At 37.5% G+C, this 18,079-nt stretch overlaps 1 protein-coding gene across 3 annotated transcripts in view; it reads right to left on the reverse strand.

Moving 5' to 3' along the window:
• Positions 1 to 2,180: 2,180 nt before the first annotated feature.
• Positions 2,181 to 18,079, reverse strand: part of ALG12 (ALG12 alpha-1,6-mannosyltransferase) — a 29,553-nt gene continuing 13,654 nt past the window's right edge. Inside the window, exons 8-11 of one of the 3 annotated variants that reach the window (XR_005556720.1) lie at positions 16,709 to 16,878; positions 10,537 to 10,612; positions 9,185 to 9,422; positions 2,641 to 2,771 (exon numbers count right to left, since the gene is read on the reverse strand). Coding sequence is in view for 2 of the 3 variants with exons in the window: in XM_039343431.1 (XP_039199365.1) it covers positions 2,534 to 2,771; positions 10,537 to 10,612; positions 16,709 to 16,878 (484 nt within the window). In the remaining variant the exon portion in view is untranslated. Of the gene's footprint in view, positions 2,772 to 9,184; positions 9,423 to 10,536; positions 10,613 to 16,708; positions 16,879 to 18,079 lie in introns of all 3 variants that reach the window. The other 2 variants (XM_039343431.1, XM_039343432.1) reach the window with 2 other exon arrangements.

The raw sequence follows: 18,079 nt of genomic DNA on the forward strand, positions 1-18,079 counted from the left end.
GAGAACGAGTCTGCATCAGCCATTTTTCCCCCTCAGAATGCAATGGGGACTTAGTGATTCTTGAAAGTGTATGGGCATAATCTGGATATAACAACTTTTGGAATAGGAATTAGAAGGCAAGTTTCTACAGTCTGTCAATGAAACATTTCCTTGTATTATTTCTGTCTCCCATACAGTGAGACATATAATGGAATGATGCAATATGGCCCAAATATATTTGAAATATCTTCAGTAAGTACAATATTGATCTACTTTTTTTAAAAAAAAAGTGATCATGTAAACCTTAATATATATATATATATACACACACACACACACATACGTACATATATACATACATATATATATTTAATGAATTTAAGTTAAAACTAGACCATGTTAAAAGTGGTCAGAACTGTGGGCAGCAGTGGAGAGAAGACACTGAAAGTGGTATGTTGTAGACAGCAATTTGAGATAAGGTCAGTGGGTATACATAGCTACGGGCCATTGTTATACCATTGAGATGTTGTTCCAAACATCTTGGGTGGTTAAACTGGTTTTCCTTTCTTCTACTAATTTAGCTTACATATTTGAGAAATTGATACCCACCAGTAATCACAAATGTGTGGGGTATGTTTATAGAATGCATGTGCTTATATAATGAGTGAGTCTCACATAGTTAACAAAATGAAATATTTACATTTGCTATGTACAGTTAAACATTTTGGCTAGTTAAAAAGTAAGGAAGCTGAAAATATGGAAGGCTATTGGGTAACAGCATTCATGACCACAAGAGTTCACTCTGTGTAACAAGGTATGTTGAGTTGCTCTGATAGAGTTTGGCTAATGTTAACATAATCTTCACAGCTCAAATGTAATAATATAGAAAACAATACTTTCAGATACTTCAGCTAGTGTAGGAAACTAAATATTCTGAAATAATAAATCTTAAAATGAGGTCAAAGAATACTGCATAGAACCTATGGTTTTAACACTTCTGGCTAAAAATAATTTTCAGTAATAGGAAATAAAACATTTATTACCTGTGCCTTAAGGTGACATTTGAGGGCTAAAAATATAATTTTAGAAGAAAGATAAAGAAGTGTTATTTAACACTTCACAGGTATTTAAGTACCAATTTTAACTATGCTATGACCATAATTATAAAAATATGGGTTTCTCTTCCCCTTCCAAAAAAACTTAGTCTTGTGTTATCTTACATAATGTCAATCCAATTATAATCTTTCATGGATTTTTTTTTTGCAGTAGCTATCATAATGAACATGTGTTTGTTTTTAAGGTTCCATAAGACTATATTCATACCATAGTTGAGTATACATATAAGACATCAGGTATACCTCCATTCACATTAAATAATTGCAAGTGGCAATTGCAGGAAGGGTAGTACAGTACATTCTTCCAGAAGGAACCAAGCAGTGTTTTAAAGAACTTCCAGTAGCTGACTCTTGTTTCTACAAAACAAGATGATACCTGATAGGTTTTGCAGGTTTTGAACATGAGAAATTAATGTTTCCCTTCCAAATAGTAGCAGCTTCTGTGAATAGATAAGTTGTACATCAAGGAAGACATTGTTTTCTTTGATGTAAAAGAATAACAAAATTGATGAAACTTGTACAATAGAGTACAAGAGAACACAGCAGCGTAGTTAAACCAGTTTTACAGGATGGTATTTCTTGCATCAAAGTCAATTTGCACCCTACTTGTACTATGTAAAGGTACACTGATGAATGATTTTAAGAGTTATGTAAGATATTTTTTTGCATATATTCAATTACAAGTTGTAGATCATCCACAATTATACTTTCTAACCCATTGCTTTATCTGGCCACTGAGAACAGTCAGTATAGCTGACTTAAATAATTAGCTATATATTTAGAAATTACCACTTAAAAACCTGTAAGGAATTAAAACAAATGGCATTTTTGACACCCAGCATTATTTTTCTTGATTTATGCTTGGCTGTCTCTTAATATTTCAAGGCCAACTTAACTTTCCCATAACACTGCTAATGTTTACTCCATAACTGATAATTGACAAAGGAAACCTGGTCAAGGAATGTTATCGGGATGACAATATGGGCTTGTATGCAAATATTGTCTATGAGCAAAACCGCCCAACAGATAAAAACAGAAATAGCATCCATTGATTTCCAGATTTTGTTGAGCCTAATGACATTCAGGTTTAGGTATAAGATTTTTTTTTTATTGACATATGAATTTTATATTATGGTCCAAAACAGCACATTATGCTATTTTTCAACATGATAGAAAACAATGTGAAAACATTAAACCACATATAGTGTTACATAAAGACAACTATTTAGTAGATTTCCTATATAACTGTAGAAAAAAGTCTTGAATGTATGTACTTTGTATTGAAATATAGCTGGCATTACATGTAATATATATTATATGAAAGTTTTTCAGGTACATGAAATGAATAGGATCAAATAGTATTGATCTTTCATTGACATGTCAAGGTTTTGAATCAGTGCAACACAACTTAGGAAAAACTATTTCAAACTTGTTAACGTTTATTTTCCAAAAGAAACGGGGAGCTTTTCCAACAATACTAGTTTGGTTTTCAAATTTAAAGTAATAGGGGGCAGTGCCGTAAAATTCAACCCAATTCCACTGGTGCCAGGAATATGCACAAGAACTTTGTGAGTTGTCTTGTAATGTGACAGTTGAGCTGAATTCATCTCCATAAGTACATGTGTATATAAGAGCATAAGTGGGTCGCCTGGTTTGAGGTCTTCCCTTTTATCATATCTGTAAGAGAATGAACAGTGTAAGGTAAGAAAAGACTTGAACCATATTTCATTCAAGAGACTTAGGTTGTGGCCAAGCAAGAGGAAGGATCATTATGAAAACAATATAGGAAACAACTATGAAGCAGAAAATAATTACATAGAGCAGTGAGGACTCTTAAAAGAGCATTTGGTAACTGAATGGTTGAGAGATTACTTTGTCAAAGAACCTGATTTTTTTAATACAGGATCATGTTAACCATGGCAGAAAATAGGAAGGTAATACAGTATTAAACTACTTAAAGTAGTTCCATCGCCGTTGGAACAAATGGCAAACAAGTTATACAGCACAGAATGGGCACAGAAATAGGTGATTTAAGAATTTGGTGGTTCAGAATCATTTATTAGCCACAAAAGCAAAAATACTACAGGTAATGGAATGCTATACAAAAAGTAAAATAGGCCTATGGAATGGGACAGAGCTACCCCCAATTGTAGCTATGGCAATCAGAGGAAGACTAGTGATGGCCAGATGAAATCTAGTTAAATAAAGTATGTCTCTTGTATTACTTTCTAAGTTCTCTGTTATTTGAAACTAGTTCTCAACACCTACAGGTAACAGCCATACTGAATAGGATTTTGGGAGGTTTTCTCCCAGCAAATTATTTAGATCAGGGATGGCTACTTACAATCTTGGGACTATAAGTTGCCTCCGACCACTTCCTAGGACTCATTCTGAATGTAATTCCTGAAAACTGATGGTAGTGATAATGATTTTTAGACAAATGAAATAGCCCTCAAAATTTCTCCAGCCGCTTCCCCAGAGAAGGAAAAACAAAACACTTCCTCTCAGTTCTATGTGTACCACTCTTTACCCTTTGCAACCTTCAGATTGCCGACTTATTGACTGATAAGTGTGGCTCTCAGCAACAGTAGGCTAAGGAAAATGATTGAGAATTCAATTTCTCAGTACAATGCAACTCCCTAATTTAGGTAAACGCTTTTTTATGAGCAAAAGCTCCAATAAGCATTTATCTTAACAGAATAAGAGCTGGAAAGGATCTTAGAGGTCTTCTAGTCCAACCCCCTGCTCAAGCAGGAGACCCTATACTATTCCAGACAAGTGGCTGTCCAGTCTCTTCTTAAAAGCCTCTAGTGATGAATCACCCACAATGTCTGGAGGCAAGCTGTTCCACTGGTTAATTGTCCTCACTGTCAGGAAATTTCATCTTAATTCTAGGTTGCTTTTCTTGTTGATTAGTTTCCATTGTTTCTTGTCTTGCCTTCTGGTGCTTTGGAAAATAAGTTGACACCCTTCTTTGTGACAGCCCCTCAAATATTGGAACACTGCTATCATGTCACCTCAGTCCTTTTTTTCACTAGATTAAACATATCCAATTCCTTTAACTGTTCTTTGTATGTTTTAGTCTCCAACCCCCTAATCATCTGTGTTGCTTTTTTCTGCACTCTTTTCAGAGTCTCAACACCTTTTTTATAATATAGTGACCAAAACTGGATGCAGTATTCTAAATATGGTTTTATTAAACCTTTATAAAAGGGTACTAATACTTCACGTGATCTTGATTCTATTCGTGTTATTGCAACCTAGGATTGCAACGGCTTTATAATTTATATCTTACTTTATATAATATAATATATAATATAAATGTAATACTTTATATATTATACTTTATATAATAGAATATAATTTATATCTTACTTTATAAGTAATGTTATAATCCAATGGACTTAGTTCTCTAAGAACACATAAAATAAAAGCAATTTGTGAATTATATACAACTTAGATTGTACGCAACAGTCACTGGAGTTTCGCACCAACTGCCCAACTAATGAATTTGGAAAAAGAAAAAAATGGAATGAACCCATTACTTCGGTTTTGAATGGGGTCTAAACATTTAAATAACTATTAGCCACAACTACTGTTTGTTTCCAGAACAGTTTTGCAAGCCAACTGATTCTTCAATCAATACTATAAATTTCTAGAATGAATCTCACGTTCAAGGTCTTTAAAAACATATCCTTTGCAGCCTTTGGAAGCTCCCGTGGCTTAGTCTTTTTCACTGAAGCTCCTGTTACAGACCTTGAATGTCTGTATATGTCTTTCTGCTTCACTGGCAAGATAATTTGAGTGGGAGGAAAATTATTCCAAGCAACCTCTCTGTCTTCATGCACTGACTATCTCAGCGTCCTCCAACAGTGAAAAGGATGGAAGAGAAAAAATTTTGTGGAAAGAGAAGAGAGACTGAAGGAGCTAATAAGAGAGCCTGGTTGGCTGGCTCCAGTTAATTATACCAATTAATGCCTTCAGTCTTGCTTGGTATTTGTTCTGCTCTCATCCATCGTTTCCGTTTAATATTTATGAGCTCAAGAGCTACAAGATTGCCAAATTCCTGTCTGCCAACTTCTAGTCTCACTGAAGAACATATGCAATGAAAATAACATGGCATCTCTAAGCCCCTGGAGTATGCATATAAATGGCATACAATTTGTACACCACATTAAACTTGTGAACACATGCTGTATCTCATTTCCCCTGTCCCATTCATAGCTCAACTTTATTGGATGACTCCCTATGATTAAGCAAACATGGATGAGCACCATTCCTCATTAACACTAACTAAAATTTGCACTCAACTAATAAACCAGGGTTTCCAGTACACCAGAAGCAGTGGACATTCCATCTTCAAAAGTCACACTCCCTACTAAAGGAAATATATATTCACATAAATTAGAGTAGATAAAGGTGTGGTGCAAAAACATCTACAAACCAACGAATAGCCATGCTTTAACATTCTAATCAGACATGGTGACTATTCCGTGTTTTTGTATTACAATTAACAGAGAAGTGGTGCATTCTGATTAACCTAATGTAATTATTAAGGTAAGAATGTAGTATATGCATTCACATTAACTAGCTGGAGTAGTTTAACATGTTGTGTAAATGTGGCCTTAGAGGGTAGTCCAAGGAACCTCTTTTCCAGCATCTACAAAAATCTCCTCCAGAATTTCATATTAGTTACCAGGTTGATATGTCAGCTTTACCTTTTAATTGAAAGAAGGACTTTGGGCTAGCTGCTGGGTGAAACTAAGCAATTGGCGAACGCTTCGGGCAGTGCTTCCCTTTGAGTAAGCTGTTATTAGAATACAGATTCTCTTAAATATTATTCTAACATTCCTGACCTGAATAAATCCTTTCATCCCAAATCAAAACTTGTAATGCTAAGAACATCAAGCTTGGCCAGAATCAACTTTTATGTCAAGCCTACTGCAGTCCATCTTCAAAGCAAGGCAATAAAATGTCTGTAATTTCTTAAGGTTTTGCTATGCAAGAGAATTAAACATCAGATGGCTCCAATAAGCTCTCAATTTATTTTGATCATCAAGACTTAATGAACATGCATAAAAGAATGGTTCTCCTATAGATCATCTCAGATCAACATGAAAGGCTATTTGAGATCCTCTAAGGCAGCTGAAAGTACTTACTCCTCTACTTGTATTGTGTCTACACAGAATGGGCTACAACTGATTTTTTTTATTTTGTGAAGTATTTCCTGCACCATGATATTCAGGCAATGTGGATGGATAGCCAGAACAATTGGTAGCTCACTTTAGACAATTTACATCACTACTTATTGAGAATAAAGAGTTATCTGGATAGCAGTCACTGAATCAGATTGTAAGGATGTAACCTTAGAAATCATTTGTTGTCTTATTTTGTATTCTTTTCGGTTACAGACTCCAAGGAGAATGTGTATGGATAAGGACTAACAATTGCTTATTTGTTTGTTGCTCTCTTTTAGCTGATTAAACAAAATAGAGGTTAAGAAAAGTGATGAAAAATATCTTGTGAATTGGAAGTACAAACTTTTGCTTAAAGGAGAGCCAATTGGTATAGTGGTCAAAGCACCAAGCTAGAAACCAGCAGACAGTAACTTCTAGTTCCATCTTAGGCACAAATCCTAGGACCAGTCTCTCTCAGCCCCAGGAAGAAGGACATGGCACCATTTCCCCCAAAAAATATTCCCAAGAAACAGCAAGGATTGGTCCAAGAGTCAATACTGACTTGAAGGCACCAAAAGAACAAAACAAAAAATCCTCTCAACAAACAAACAAACAAACAATAAAACCCATTCTTGACCTACAAAATACATGCATTTCAATCAAACTTTCAGCCAAGAAATTGAATTGAAACTGTTACGAACACCTTAGTGCAGTGGTTCTCAACCTTTTTAATGCCGCGACCCCCAACCAGTCGTAAGTCGAGGACTACTCAACTGGTGCAGCACTGTTTGCAGAATGGGACTTTTGGCGGGTTCAGCAGGGCAGAGACAGCCTGGACAATTCCTATTGGCTTTTGAAAGCCAATAGAATTAGACTCTATTCAAGAGAGTCTATTCTATTGGCTTTCAAAAGCCAATAGAATAAGAGGGAGTAGTTCAGCTAAGGAAAAGGGGGAAAAAAATGGCGGACTGCATTGTCTGGCGACCCCCGTGAAATGGTCGTTTGACCCCAAATGGGGTCCCAACCCACAGGTTGAGAACCACTGCCTTAGTGTTTGATCCACAACAAAAACTGAAACGTATTGCCCTACTGGTTCTCCCAGATTCCTTCAGTAATGGCATTATGCTGCATTGTTTTTGTGGTGGTTCTGATCCTTTCTGCTAAATCATGTGCAAAAAGATACTAGTGTCTCATAGGATATTATCTTATCTGGCATGCTCTTCAACATCTACATAAAATAATTAGGAAAGGTCATTTGGAACTTTGGTGTAGGGTTCCATCAATATGTTGATGTTACTGTTTCTACTGCTTCTTATCATCCAATTCTGTTACCTAAGTTCATTAACAGCTTGGAAGTATACAAATTGAAATTAAATCCAGGCAAAGCAGAGCTGAGGTTGGTTAAATGTAAACTGAATGACTGAGATTCAACCTTTTGGGGATGAGGCTACACTTCCCCTATAAATCAAGTAAGGAATCCAAAGTGCCAACCTGCTCCTTGCTGCCAACTGGAATTGCAAGTGATACCCCTATTGAGAAAATTTGCACAAGTAAGGCTCATGACTCAGCTCTGTTCAGTCCCAAATGGGTCAAATTTGGGCACCCTAAGTTCTATGAACTTGCATAGGTTAGCCTGGAAAAATCAAACAGAAGTTGTAACTAATGGAAAATGCTGCCAGAAGGCTGCAAACCCGTGCAAATTATGGAGGTCATGTAGTATCCATGCTAAAACATTGCCTATTACTTATAAGGCAAATATTGTTGGTGGTTAACATTGAGGAGCATGACCAATCATTAGGAGCTACAGGAAAAGCCTTTCTGAAAATGCCCTTTCTGACAGAGATTGATCTAACTTGCATGTAGAAAAAGGCCTTCTCCTGAACCGCTTTCAAGCTCCCTCTGGAGTTGCATTTAATCACCACGATTTCAGTATATAGAAAGGCAATAGAGGCATATCTTTTTATCCAGGGTTTTATCTTTTAATTAGTTTAGTATTTATTTTAATATTTTTATACCTTTTTAGCTATCTCAAATGCTTACCTAAACAGAAAGAGAAGTTATAAAACAAATAAGTGCATTCTCACTTGATTTGCATATATTTAATTGATGACTGAGATTTTTGAATGAGTAGTACACCCTGATTTTGAAATGTGCAACATCGTTATCCCGATTTCTATTAATGTAATTTGGCAAGAACTATGAGCTCTTGGTTTTGTGTTTAATATTCAGTGATATGAAACTTCAACTCTGGGGTTAACTTCAAGTTTTTTTAACCTATGCACACAGCAGTATCCCAGATTTATATTAATTGGAAAATATCTTCCTTTGATGTTTGCAAAAATCTAATAAACCATTTTAAACATCTGCCTACAATTCCAAAATTACTTTGATTTCATAAACAAAATATAAAGAAACCATAAAAAACTTGTTTTTAATTGTTAGTTTGCCAGGAGGTAGTTTGAACTTAGGTACATACATTGTATAAAAGAAGCAGCTCCTTATTTGAAACTAACCCTGACACACATAAGTAATTTCTGACACACCCCTCAAATTAAAGGGGTTCTGTTTAAATATAAATACCCTTCGTCTAATAAACACTCTGGAATACAGAAAGCAAATGTCCTTAACTAGGACAAGAAGCTATCAAACCATGTACCAGGCTGGGCAGAATTTTGATGCCTGGTGGCCATATTTAATGTTTTGGAGTGACAGGGCTGGATAGTGATGAAAAAAATGGACTTTTTTTTCCTGTACTAGGTTTGCAGTACAATGGTTGTGTTTCCCACCTCAAAATGGTCAGAGTAATAATGAAGTAATAGAGGGCTATAGAGATGAACAAAAACTAAGTTTGGAGGCCACACACTACACATTTCTGCCTCACAGAAGCTAATTAAATTTAAAAAGGAATCCTACCCAATTAGAGGTGGACGATCTCTGACCTTTCAAGGATGTTGCTGAAAATTGATGCCTACCATCTTCCACTATAGGTTATGCTTATTAGGGCTGCTGGGAGTTGTAGTTCAGCAATGTTTAGAAGGTCACTGGTTCTTTTACTTTGATCTATATAATAGGGTCTCAATTTTTAGATAATTTGCATGTTGATTCTTAGTGTATGCTTGGCACCTCATCTTCACTGCAAAGAGAAGGACTCCTAGGAGACAAGGAATATACAACCTGACCTTTACTTGAGCCTTGCTGTTGAATTCCAGTGCAACATTCTAACTAACTAAAAGCTTGAATAATAGTAGCCCTGAACACACAAAAACAAATATAAGAGCAAGAGATTATCATGATGATAATTTCATTCATATATAAAGAGGTGTCCAACCTTGACAACTTTAAGACTTTTGGACTTCAGTGCCCAGAACTCCATCACTGGCTGGGAAATTCTGGGAGTTGAAGTCCACAAGTCTTAAAGTTACCAAGGTTGGACACTTCTGATATATTTGTTGTTGTTGTTAATTGCGAAGTCATGTCCGACCCATCGCGACCCCATGAACAACGTTCCTCCAGGTCTTCCTGTCCTCTATCATCTTCTAGAGTCCATTTAAGTTCACACCTACTGCTTCAGTGACTCCATCCAACCATCTCATTCTCTGTCGTCCCCTTCTTCTATTGCCCTCAATCTTTCCCAGCATTAGGCCCTTCTCCAGTGAGTCCTTCCTTCTCATTAGGTGGCTAAAGTATTTGACTTTCAACTTCAGGATCTGGCCTTCTAAAGAGCAGTCAGGGTTGATCTCTTCTAGGACTGACCGGTTTGAATGCCTTGCAGTCCAAGGAACTCGCAGGAGTCTTCTCCAGCATCATAGTTCAAAGGCCTCAATTCTTTGGCGCTCAGCCTTTCTTATGGTCCAACTTTCACAGCCATACATTGCAACTGGGAAAACCATGGCCTGGACTATACGCACTTTTGTTGGCAGGGTGATGTCTCTGCTTTTTAGTATGCTGTCTAGATTTGCCATAGCTTTCCTCCCCAGGAGCAAGCGTCTTTTAATTTCTTGGCTGCAGTCCCCATCTGAGGTGATCTTGGAGCCCAGAAAAATAAAATCTGTCACTACCTCCATTTCTTCCCCATCTATTTGCCAGGAATTGAGAGGGCCGGATGCCATGATTTTGGTTTTCTTAATGTTGAGTTTCAAGCCAACTTTTGCACTCTCCTTCTTCACCCGCATCAAGAGGCTCTTTAGTTCCTCTTCACTTTCTGTCTGATATATAACAAATTGCTAAAAATTATCTTTCTTACAGACACAAACACAGAGACTTACTTCCAATCCAAGTTGACTTCTAAAAATCGAGACACACCAGTCTGTGCCGCAGCCCCATCAATGTGGACAGAAACATCTTCAAAAAAACAAAAACAAAAATATGTGAAAGCAACGAACAATTCCAGTCTATACTAATGGGCAAACTTGTGGATTTGTATTTATTTTTTTATATAGATATTTTATTAAGTTTTTATCATTACAAATCTTTAATGCTTAATAAACAAATATGTCTGGGTTGCATAGTAATGAAACTTCCATTTCTACTCTCTACTCCATTTTTCTAGCTATTTGTAAAAATTATCCCATGTTTGAAAATATTCTGTATCTTCTTTCCCTTTCATTTTCAATGTAAGCCTATCCATTTCCACACAATCCAAGATTTTACTAATTATGTCTTCTTCCAATGGTGTTTCTTCATTTTTCCAATACTGTGCAAATATAATTCTCACTGCTATTAATACATGTAATATTAAATTTATACATTTTTCTCATAGTTCTCTGTGATTATTCCTAAAAAAATAATTCTGGCTTAAAATTTACATGTTTTCTTAACATTTTCTCTAACCACATATGTATTTTTGACCAACATTTTTTTGCTTTAGGGCATGTCCACCAGAGGTGATAGTATGTGCCTGGCTTTTGCCTACATTTCCAACAATTACTAGACTTGTTTTTAAACATTTTTGCTAATCTTGCAGGTAGTAAATGCCACCTATAAAACATTTAATATAGATTTTCTTTATAAGTAGCTGCCCTTGTTATTTTATAGTTTCTTTCCCACAAGTTTTACTATTTTTCTAATTCTACATTGTGCCCAATTTTTTTCCCCAAGTTATCATTGTTTAACTTCTTCATCTTCCATCTTCAGGTTTAACAAAAATTTATATAGTTTCTTAATCAGTTTTTCATCTGATGACAATAGTATCTGGTCAAACACTGTTTGGTTTTTATAAAAAACATATGTTTTAGCATCTTTTTTGTATCTCATTTGAAAGTGTGGCCACCATGATAGCTCAATACCCTGTTCTTCCAATTCTTGTTTAGTTTGTAATTTTCCATCAGTATTCAAAATGTCTCTGTATGTCACAGGTTTCTCATAGTTGATTAGATTTGGGTGTACAAATGATTCCATTCTCGAGATCCATCCTGGTATTTTCATATAAATTTTCATTTTTATCTTTTCCCATGTCAAAAGCAAGACATTTCTTGTATAGTGATTTTGAAAGTATTTATGGATTTTGTTCTTCCCATACCATAGAAAAGCGTGCCATCCAAGTTTTCTAATTGGGATTTCAAGTCATGAATTTCTTCCTTCATTTTATCAAAGTTATCTTTCGTCTCTTCATGATTTCTCTTGGTGTCTTCTTTGGGTGAGGCAATAGCTCCTGGATTAGTTGTAGTGTGGTTTGCATTTCCTTCTGGAAGCTGTTGATTTTTTTCTTGCTATAACATTGTGTCAACTGATCTCTGATACATAGGACTGGAGGTAGTAGAAGATGGCACTGAGGATGTTTTTTTTTTCTAATTTTAGCTAGATTAGGAACACTCATTTTTATTCCCATCCTCCAGACCTTCTCAGTTCTAATATATTCCCCAGTTATCAATCTTATACAAAACCTTCAATCTTATAGTCAGTATTACAATATATCCTTTAAGTTCATTTCAAAAAATTCTTGTAGTCTTTATCTGTGGTCTCTTGTAATCTAATCTATTAGACTCCCCCAAACGGGGAGAAAGGAGAAAAGAGAGTTTGTAGTCCATTTCTGTCTTTCAATCTCAACTCCAAATAATTATTCAAAAGTCCAGCATTATCAATCAACTCCAATTTGTAATCCAAAAAGTCCTGTTACATAAAGTTAATAGTCCACAAGACCTCTCCCAAAGGGAATCACCAAGAGTCAGCTTTCCTCTGTCTCTAGATAGTTCTTGAAAATAAAGATCTATAATCCAATAGGTTCCCCATAAAAAAAGAAGAAAAAGGGGGGGGAGAAAAAATTTATAATCCACTTTTGTCTTTCAGCACCAACTCCAAGCAGTTATCCAATAAACCAAAATCATCAGTCAGCCAAGATTTATAATCCTCAAGGCCTTACTATTCCGAGTTAATAATCCATAAGGCCTCTCCCAAAGAGAATAACCAATTGTCAATTTTTTTCTGTCTCTGAATAGTTCTTGATACTGCAGCTCAAGTGATGTTTATAATTCAGGAAAGCCAGCTAGCTTCAGAGTAGTTTATATTTATAATCCATCCTGCAGAAAAACAGTCCAAAGAGTTCCTCTTCTTTTCCAGCTGCAATCTGCAAGGCTGAGAAGTTCAGGGACATCAAAGAGCCTAACTTGCTATCTCTGTCTGAGTTTCAAGCAAAGGTCATTCTTTCCAGAGTACAAAACAAAACAAAACAAAAGTCTTAGCGCTGTTCCTCTTTTCCACCACTAGATGTCACTAAAAGTCTATCTTTCAACCAGGACTTATTTCTCAAGAGTTCAGTCTGATATTTTTCAAAGCAAATAAAGTTTCCAAGATATTTTAAGTCTCCCAATTTTTTCAATGTTACAACTTTAAATTATTTCCAATTTGGTTTTATAATCTGACTACTTTTCTCCCCAAATATGTTAAACTGCCGCCGTTTTTCTAGGGGGAAGGGCACCAAGAAAACCCCTACCCCACCATCTTGCTTCTACGAGCTTTGCCTTTTGGGATTCTTTTTTCCAGGGAAATTTTTTAAAATAGTAGAGCAGGAAAAAAAATACTCTTACCCAGTTCCAAATGCATTGCTTAAATTTTGCTAGTTGGTGCTTTTTTCCCTGGCTGTCAGTAGCTGTCAGTCTTTCACCTGCCTTTTCAGAGGGCTTCCTCAGATTGAACGGATTGACTGCCGTCTCTCCGTGATCTATGAAGGTCCCCTCCTTTTTTGTCGCCTCTCTGGGGTGACTTTAGGCCCTTTTCGGGGGCCCAGCAGGACAAAATCGAACGTGGAAGGCAAAGCCCTGCTTCCCTGTATCTGTCTCACTACAATGTGAAACCGGAAGTCATCGAATTTTGTATTTATTTTATTATTTGAAAAAATCCTACTGCAAAAATAAGACTGGGTCTTATTTTCAGGGGATGTCTTACGCACTTACCTCAGCACTGCCACAACCAGGCCTTCAACACCCCAACACCTGTTGCGCCACTGCCTGATTTGTTCTGCGGCTGCTTACAGCAGGACACCATTTTGCATGTTGCTCATGGTAGGACGCCACATGGCGCATCACGCTTGGTGCCACCGTTCACGGTAGGACGCCACAGGGCACACTGTGCCCGGTGCCACCGCTTGCAGGATGCCATGTAGTGCATCGCACCAGTACTACAACTCATAGCAGGACGCCACATGGTGCATTGTGTTGTGGCACATGTGAGCGGCGGCACTGATGTGATGCGTCACATGCCCTCCTGCCATGAGTGGCGGCACCAGCATGACACACCATGTGGCTCCTACTGCGAGCACCCACCAGTAAACAGAGGTAGGCCAGCAGCCACGCAGACTCCTGCTAGATGGGGCTATTACTGCTGGTGCCGCTGCTGCAACATGAGGCAAGGTAAGTGTGGGACATGGGAGGCTTGACTGTGGGGCCCTGAAGTAAGCAGGTACAGGGTACGGGGACAGCTCCACCCCCCACTCTAGCTTGTATTTTACATTTGTGCCTCGCCCCATCTCCATCTTAGGCCCAGTACTCTTCAATATCTTCATCAATGACTTAGATGAGGGATTAGAAAGGGAACTCATCAAATTTGCAAATGACACTAAACTGGCAGGAATAGCCAACACTCCAGAAGACAAGCTCAGGATTCAAAAAGACCTTGACAAACTGGAACAATGGGCCCTATCCAACAAAATGAGTTTTAATGTGGAGAAAAGCAAAGCTGTACATTTAGGCAGGAAAAATCAAGGATATAAGTACAGATTAGGTGAGACCTTAAAAACAGTAACTGTGAGAGGGATCTTGGAGTCCTAGTGGATGATCACTTGACTATGAGCCAGCAATGTGCAGTAGCAGCCAAAAAAGCTTATACAATCCTGGTAGAATCAAGATCATATGAAATATTAGTACCACTTTATAAAAACCTAGTGAGACCACACCTGGAATACTGTAACCAATTTTGGTCACCATACTACCAAAAAGATGTTGAGACCTTGGAAAAAGTTCAGAGAAGACCAACTAAGATGGTCCGAGGCCTGGAGACTAAAACATATGAAGAATGGCTGCAGGACTTGGATTTGGCTAGCCTTAAAAAAAAGAAGAAGAAGAAATAGGGGTGATATGATAGCAGTATTCCAGTATTTGAGAGGCTACCACAAAGAAGAGGGGGTCAAATTATTCTCCAAAGCACCAGAGAGGGTAGGACAAGAAACAATGATTGGAAACTGATCAAAGAGAGAAGCAATCTGGAATTAAGGAGAAACTTCCTAACAGTGAGAACAATTAACCAGTGGAACAGTTTGTCTTCAGAAATTGTGGGTGCTCCATCACTGGAGGTTTTTAAGAAGAGACTGGACAGACACTTGTCTGAGATGGTATAGGTTCTCCTGCTTGAGCGGGGGGCTGAACTAGAAGACGTCCATGGTCCATTCCATTCCATTCCCATTCCTATTCTATTCTACCTCATACAACCAGATGGCGGGACGGAGTGGGCAGGGTCTTAACTAGGGCTTATTTTGGGGGGGGTAGGGCTTATATTAGGCGCACATGTAAAAACAAGCTAGGTCTCATTTTTCAGGATAGGTCTTATTTTCGGGGAAACATGGTAAATTCCAAACATGAGTGAAGTAGAAAGTATTGGCTGGCTACTGTACTGGAGATGCTTGGTGTCGAATTAATATACTTAAAATTAATAGGGTGCTCAACCTAGAATTTAATCCATTTTTTAATGAATTAAAGGAACAGCTGACATGAGGGAAAAAAAGCAAAGCACCGTCTAGTGACTTGTTTACTCATGGAGTGCCTTTGGGCCCCAACAAAATGAAAACAGCACTTTCAGTGGAAGTTATCTCCTGCTCATGCTTTCACTGGAAAGAGGCCCTGAAACAGCCATATTGAACATTCAAAATACCCCTCAATTGTCTGAGAAGACTCTTCGCTGAGCTCACCACATGCTTGCGTGACCCTTGCAATCCCTTCCTATATAACTTTGTAAAGGCTCTGCTAAGAATGACAAACCTTTCCCATCACCTGATTGCCAACTGTCAAAATACTAGGATCAAATAGTTAGGACTGTGGTCATCAAATGAAAGTGGCTGGAAGACTTAGAACAGGAAAAGGAAAGCAATTCTTGCACAGATTGAAATAAATCACTTGGATTAAAAGCAGATTGGATATATCCAAGCAGGGCAAGTCTACTAAGGGATAATACTTAGTGTCATCTCTTGGTTGTGGGGGAAAGGAGGCATGATGTCTCCAAATACCATTTGCAGGGGAACAATAGAAGGATATGGCTAGCTCTCTATTGCCTGTTTGTGAGCCCCCAGTATAATATGAATTATATGGCAATGCCTATCTGAATGTAAGAAAATCTTATATTCAGATAGCCTTGCCATATAATTCACATTATAGTGCAAGAGTGCACACACTCTTCTTGACATCACAGTTAACAATCTCTGTTCTCACTACTGTAACCATCATTAACGAAGCTAATTTGATAATGTGTACCAACATCATGCTCTCTTTACGCCACTCAACATAGGTAAAGCACTACAGCTTTAGGGACTATGCTGGCTGGGGGAACTCTGGCACTTGAATCCACACACCTTTAAGTTGCCAAGGTCGAGAAACACCATTCTCTGCTATTAACATTCTATTCCTAATTGCCTTTACAGCATCGCTCCTCAATTCCACAGGGGGTTCAAAATGTACACAAATGTGTAATTAATAGGGCTTTCCAAGTTATTTTGCTTTCTGGGCTGTGCTGTCCTCCTCACACCTTTTCACCCTATCACAGATCACATCCTCAAAATGGGAAAAGGCAGAATAAGGCTTAAAAGAGCAAGCTTTAAGACTGTTACTTTATCTCTTGAAACCTCACAGAGTGCCAAAACAAAAAATGGCCCATGTGTTTAGTCCCATCCAATCTGCAGAAGGGTCTAAAAAAAGTACAAGACACAAGATGGCTTTTCATCAACCCAGTTTTACTCACCTGCTGTTGGAGGTACCAGCTGGTGTAGTTTTTGCATAGCAACTCCTCCAGGGTAATTGAAGTGGGACACATAGAGTGATGTTCCTGAGTAAGCAGCATTAGCGAAAATGTGTGCTATAACAAACAGAGTGCCTAATTTGTATAACCATGATTTCTTGTAATTGTTTAGACTGTGAAGAACAGAAAAATAGTTATTTAGTGGGCACAATATATCCAACACCAATACGCAGCTGTTAAAACATCACATTGAATGTTAGATTACATGAATTGTAGATGTCATTTTATATTGTATTAAACTTGTTTACTTTTGGAGGCAGGAGCCCTGGGATTACATCCTACATGCACAGTTTTCCTTTGAAATTTGCATTTTCATCTTCAGTTAAGTATGATTCAGCATGATACTCAAACTCTCAACTGCAATTAACCCTAGCTCTAATATACAGGTCAAAGTCAACCTGATTTAGAATATTATACATTGGTCTAGTCAATTTATTTAGGTTGATATCCCAAAGATGCTTTTTCAGGAGGCAAGTGGACTTTCTTGTTTTTTTCTTTGAAGACGTTTCATTTTTCATCCAAGAAGCTTCCTCAGCTGAAGAAGCTTCTTGAACGAGAAGCAAAACATCTTCAAAGAAAAGCAACTGCCTCCTGAAAAAGCACCTTTGGGATAACTATGACCTGGATGACTGAGAATCTCCATAGTCATTCGGTTGATACTAAACCCTGATTAGATAGACATGAAAGTAAAACTTTATAATCATGGAAGTTCAAACTTTTAGTGCAGGGGTCCTTAAACCCTGGGCTATGCACCCCATTGAGAGCTGGGCCATGCAAGCAGTGGGCAAGGGTGCAAAGCTTCATTTGCACATGAGCGGGATTAGATTGCACACCCAAACCATCCCTTCCCCCTCTCTGTCACCGATCCATGGAGCCATAAAGGCTGGGGACTGCTGTTTTACTGGACTTTAAAGAGCAACAGGGGGACAGAATTTACTACATATAATATGCACTAACAAAATGAATTTGTTTTTATGGGGATTTTTTTTCATCCTTTGTAAAGACAGAGATTAGTTTGCTGTAGTTTAAAATTCATAGTACTAAACAGCTTGCATATTTTCTAATCCAAAAGGTCATGGGAAATTTCACTGTTAATGCATTTTACATCTTATTCACTAATTCACTCTCATCAAGTCTTAAGGCCAAGTGACTGATGCCCTGAGGGAATGACAAAATAAGAATCTTTTATTCCAAGTCAGCCCTTCCCAATCTGGGGCCGACAAAATGATTCCCAGAATTCCTATCAAGGTTATTTGGAGAACAATGTGATAGACAAACTAGCAAGTGATGAATAATGAAGTCCAGATCTTGAAA

Source organism: Crotalus tigris, unplaced genomic scaffold, assembly GCF_016545835.1.
Source record: "Crotalus tigris isolate CLP2741 ecotype Arizona unplaced genomic scaffold, ASM1654583v1 scf7180000017850.1813134, whole genome shotgun sequence".
Classification (NCBI taxonomy): Eukaryota; Metazoa; Chordata; class Lepidosauria; order Squamata; family Viperidae; genus Crotalus; species Crotalus tigris.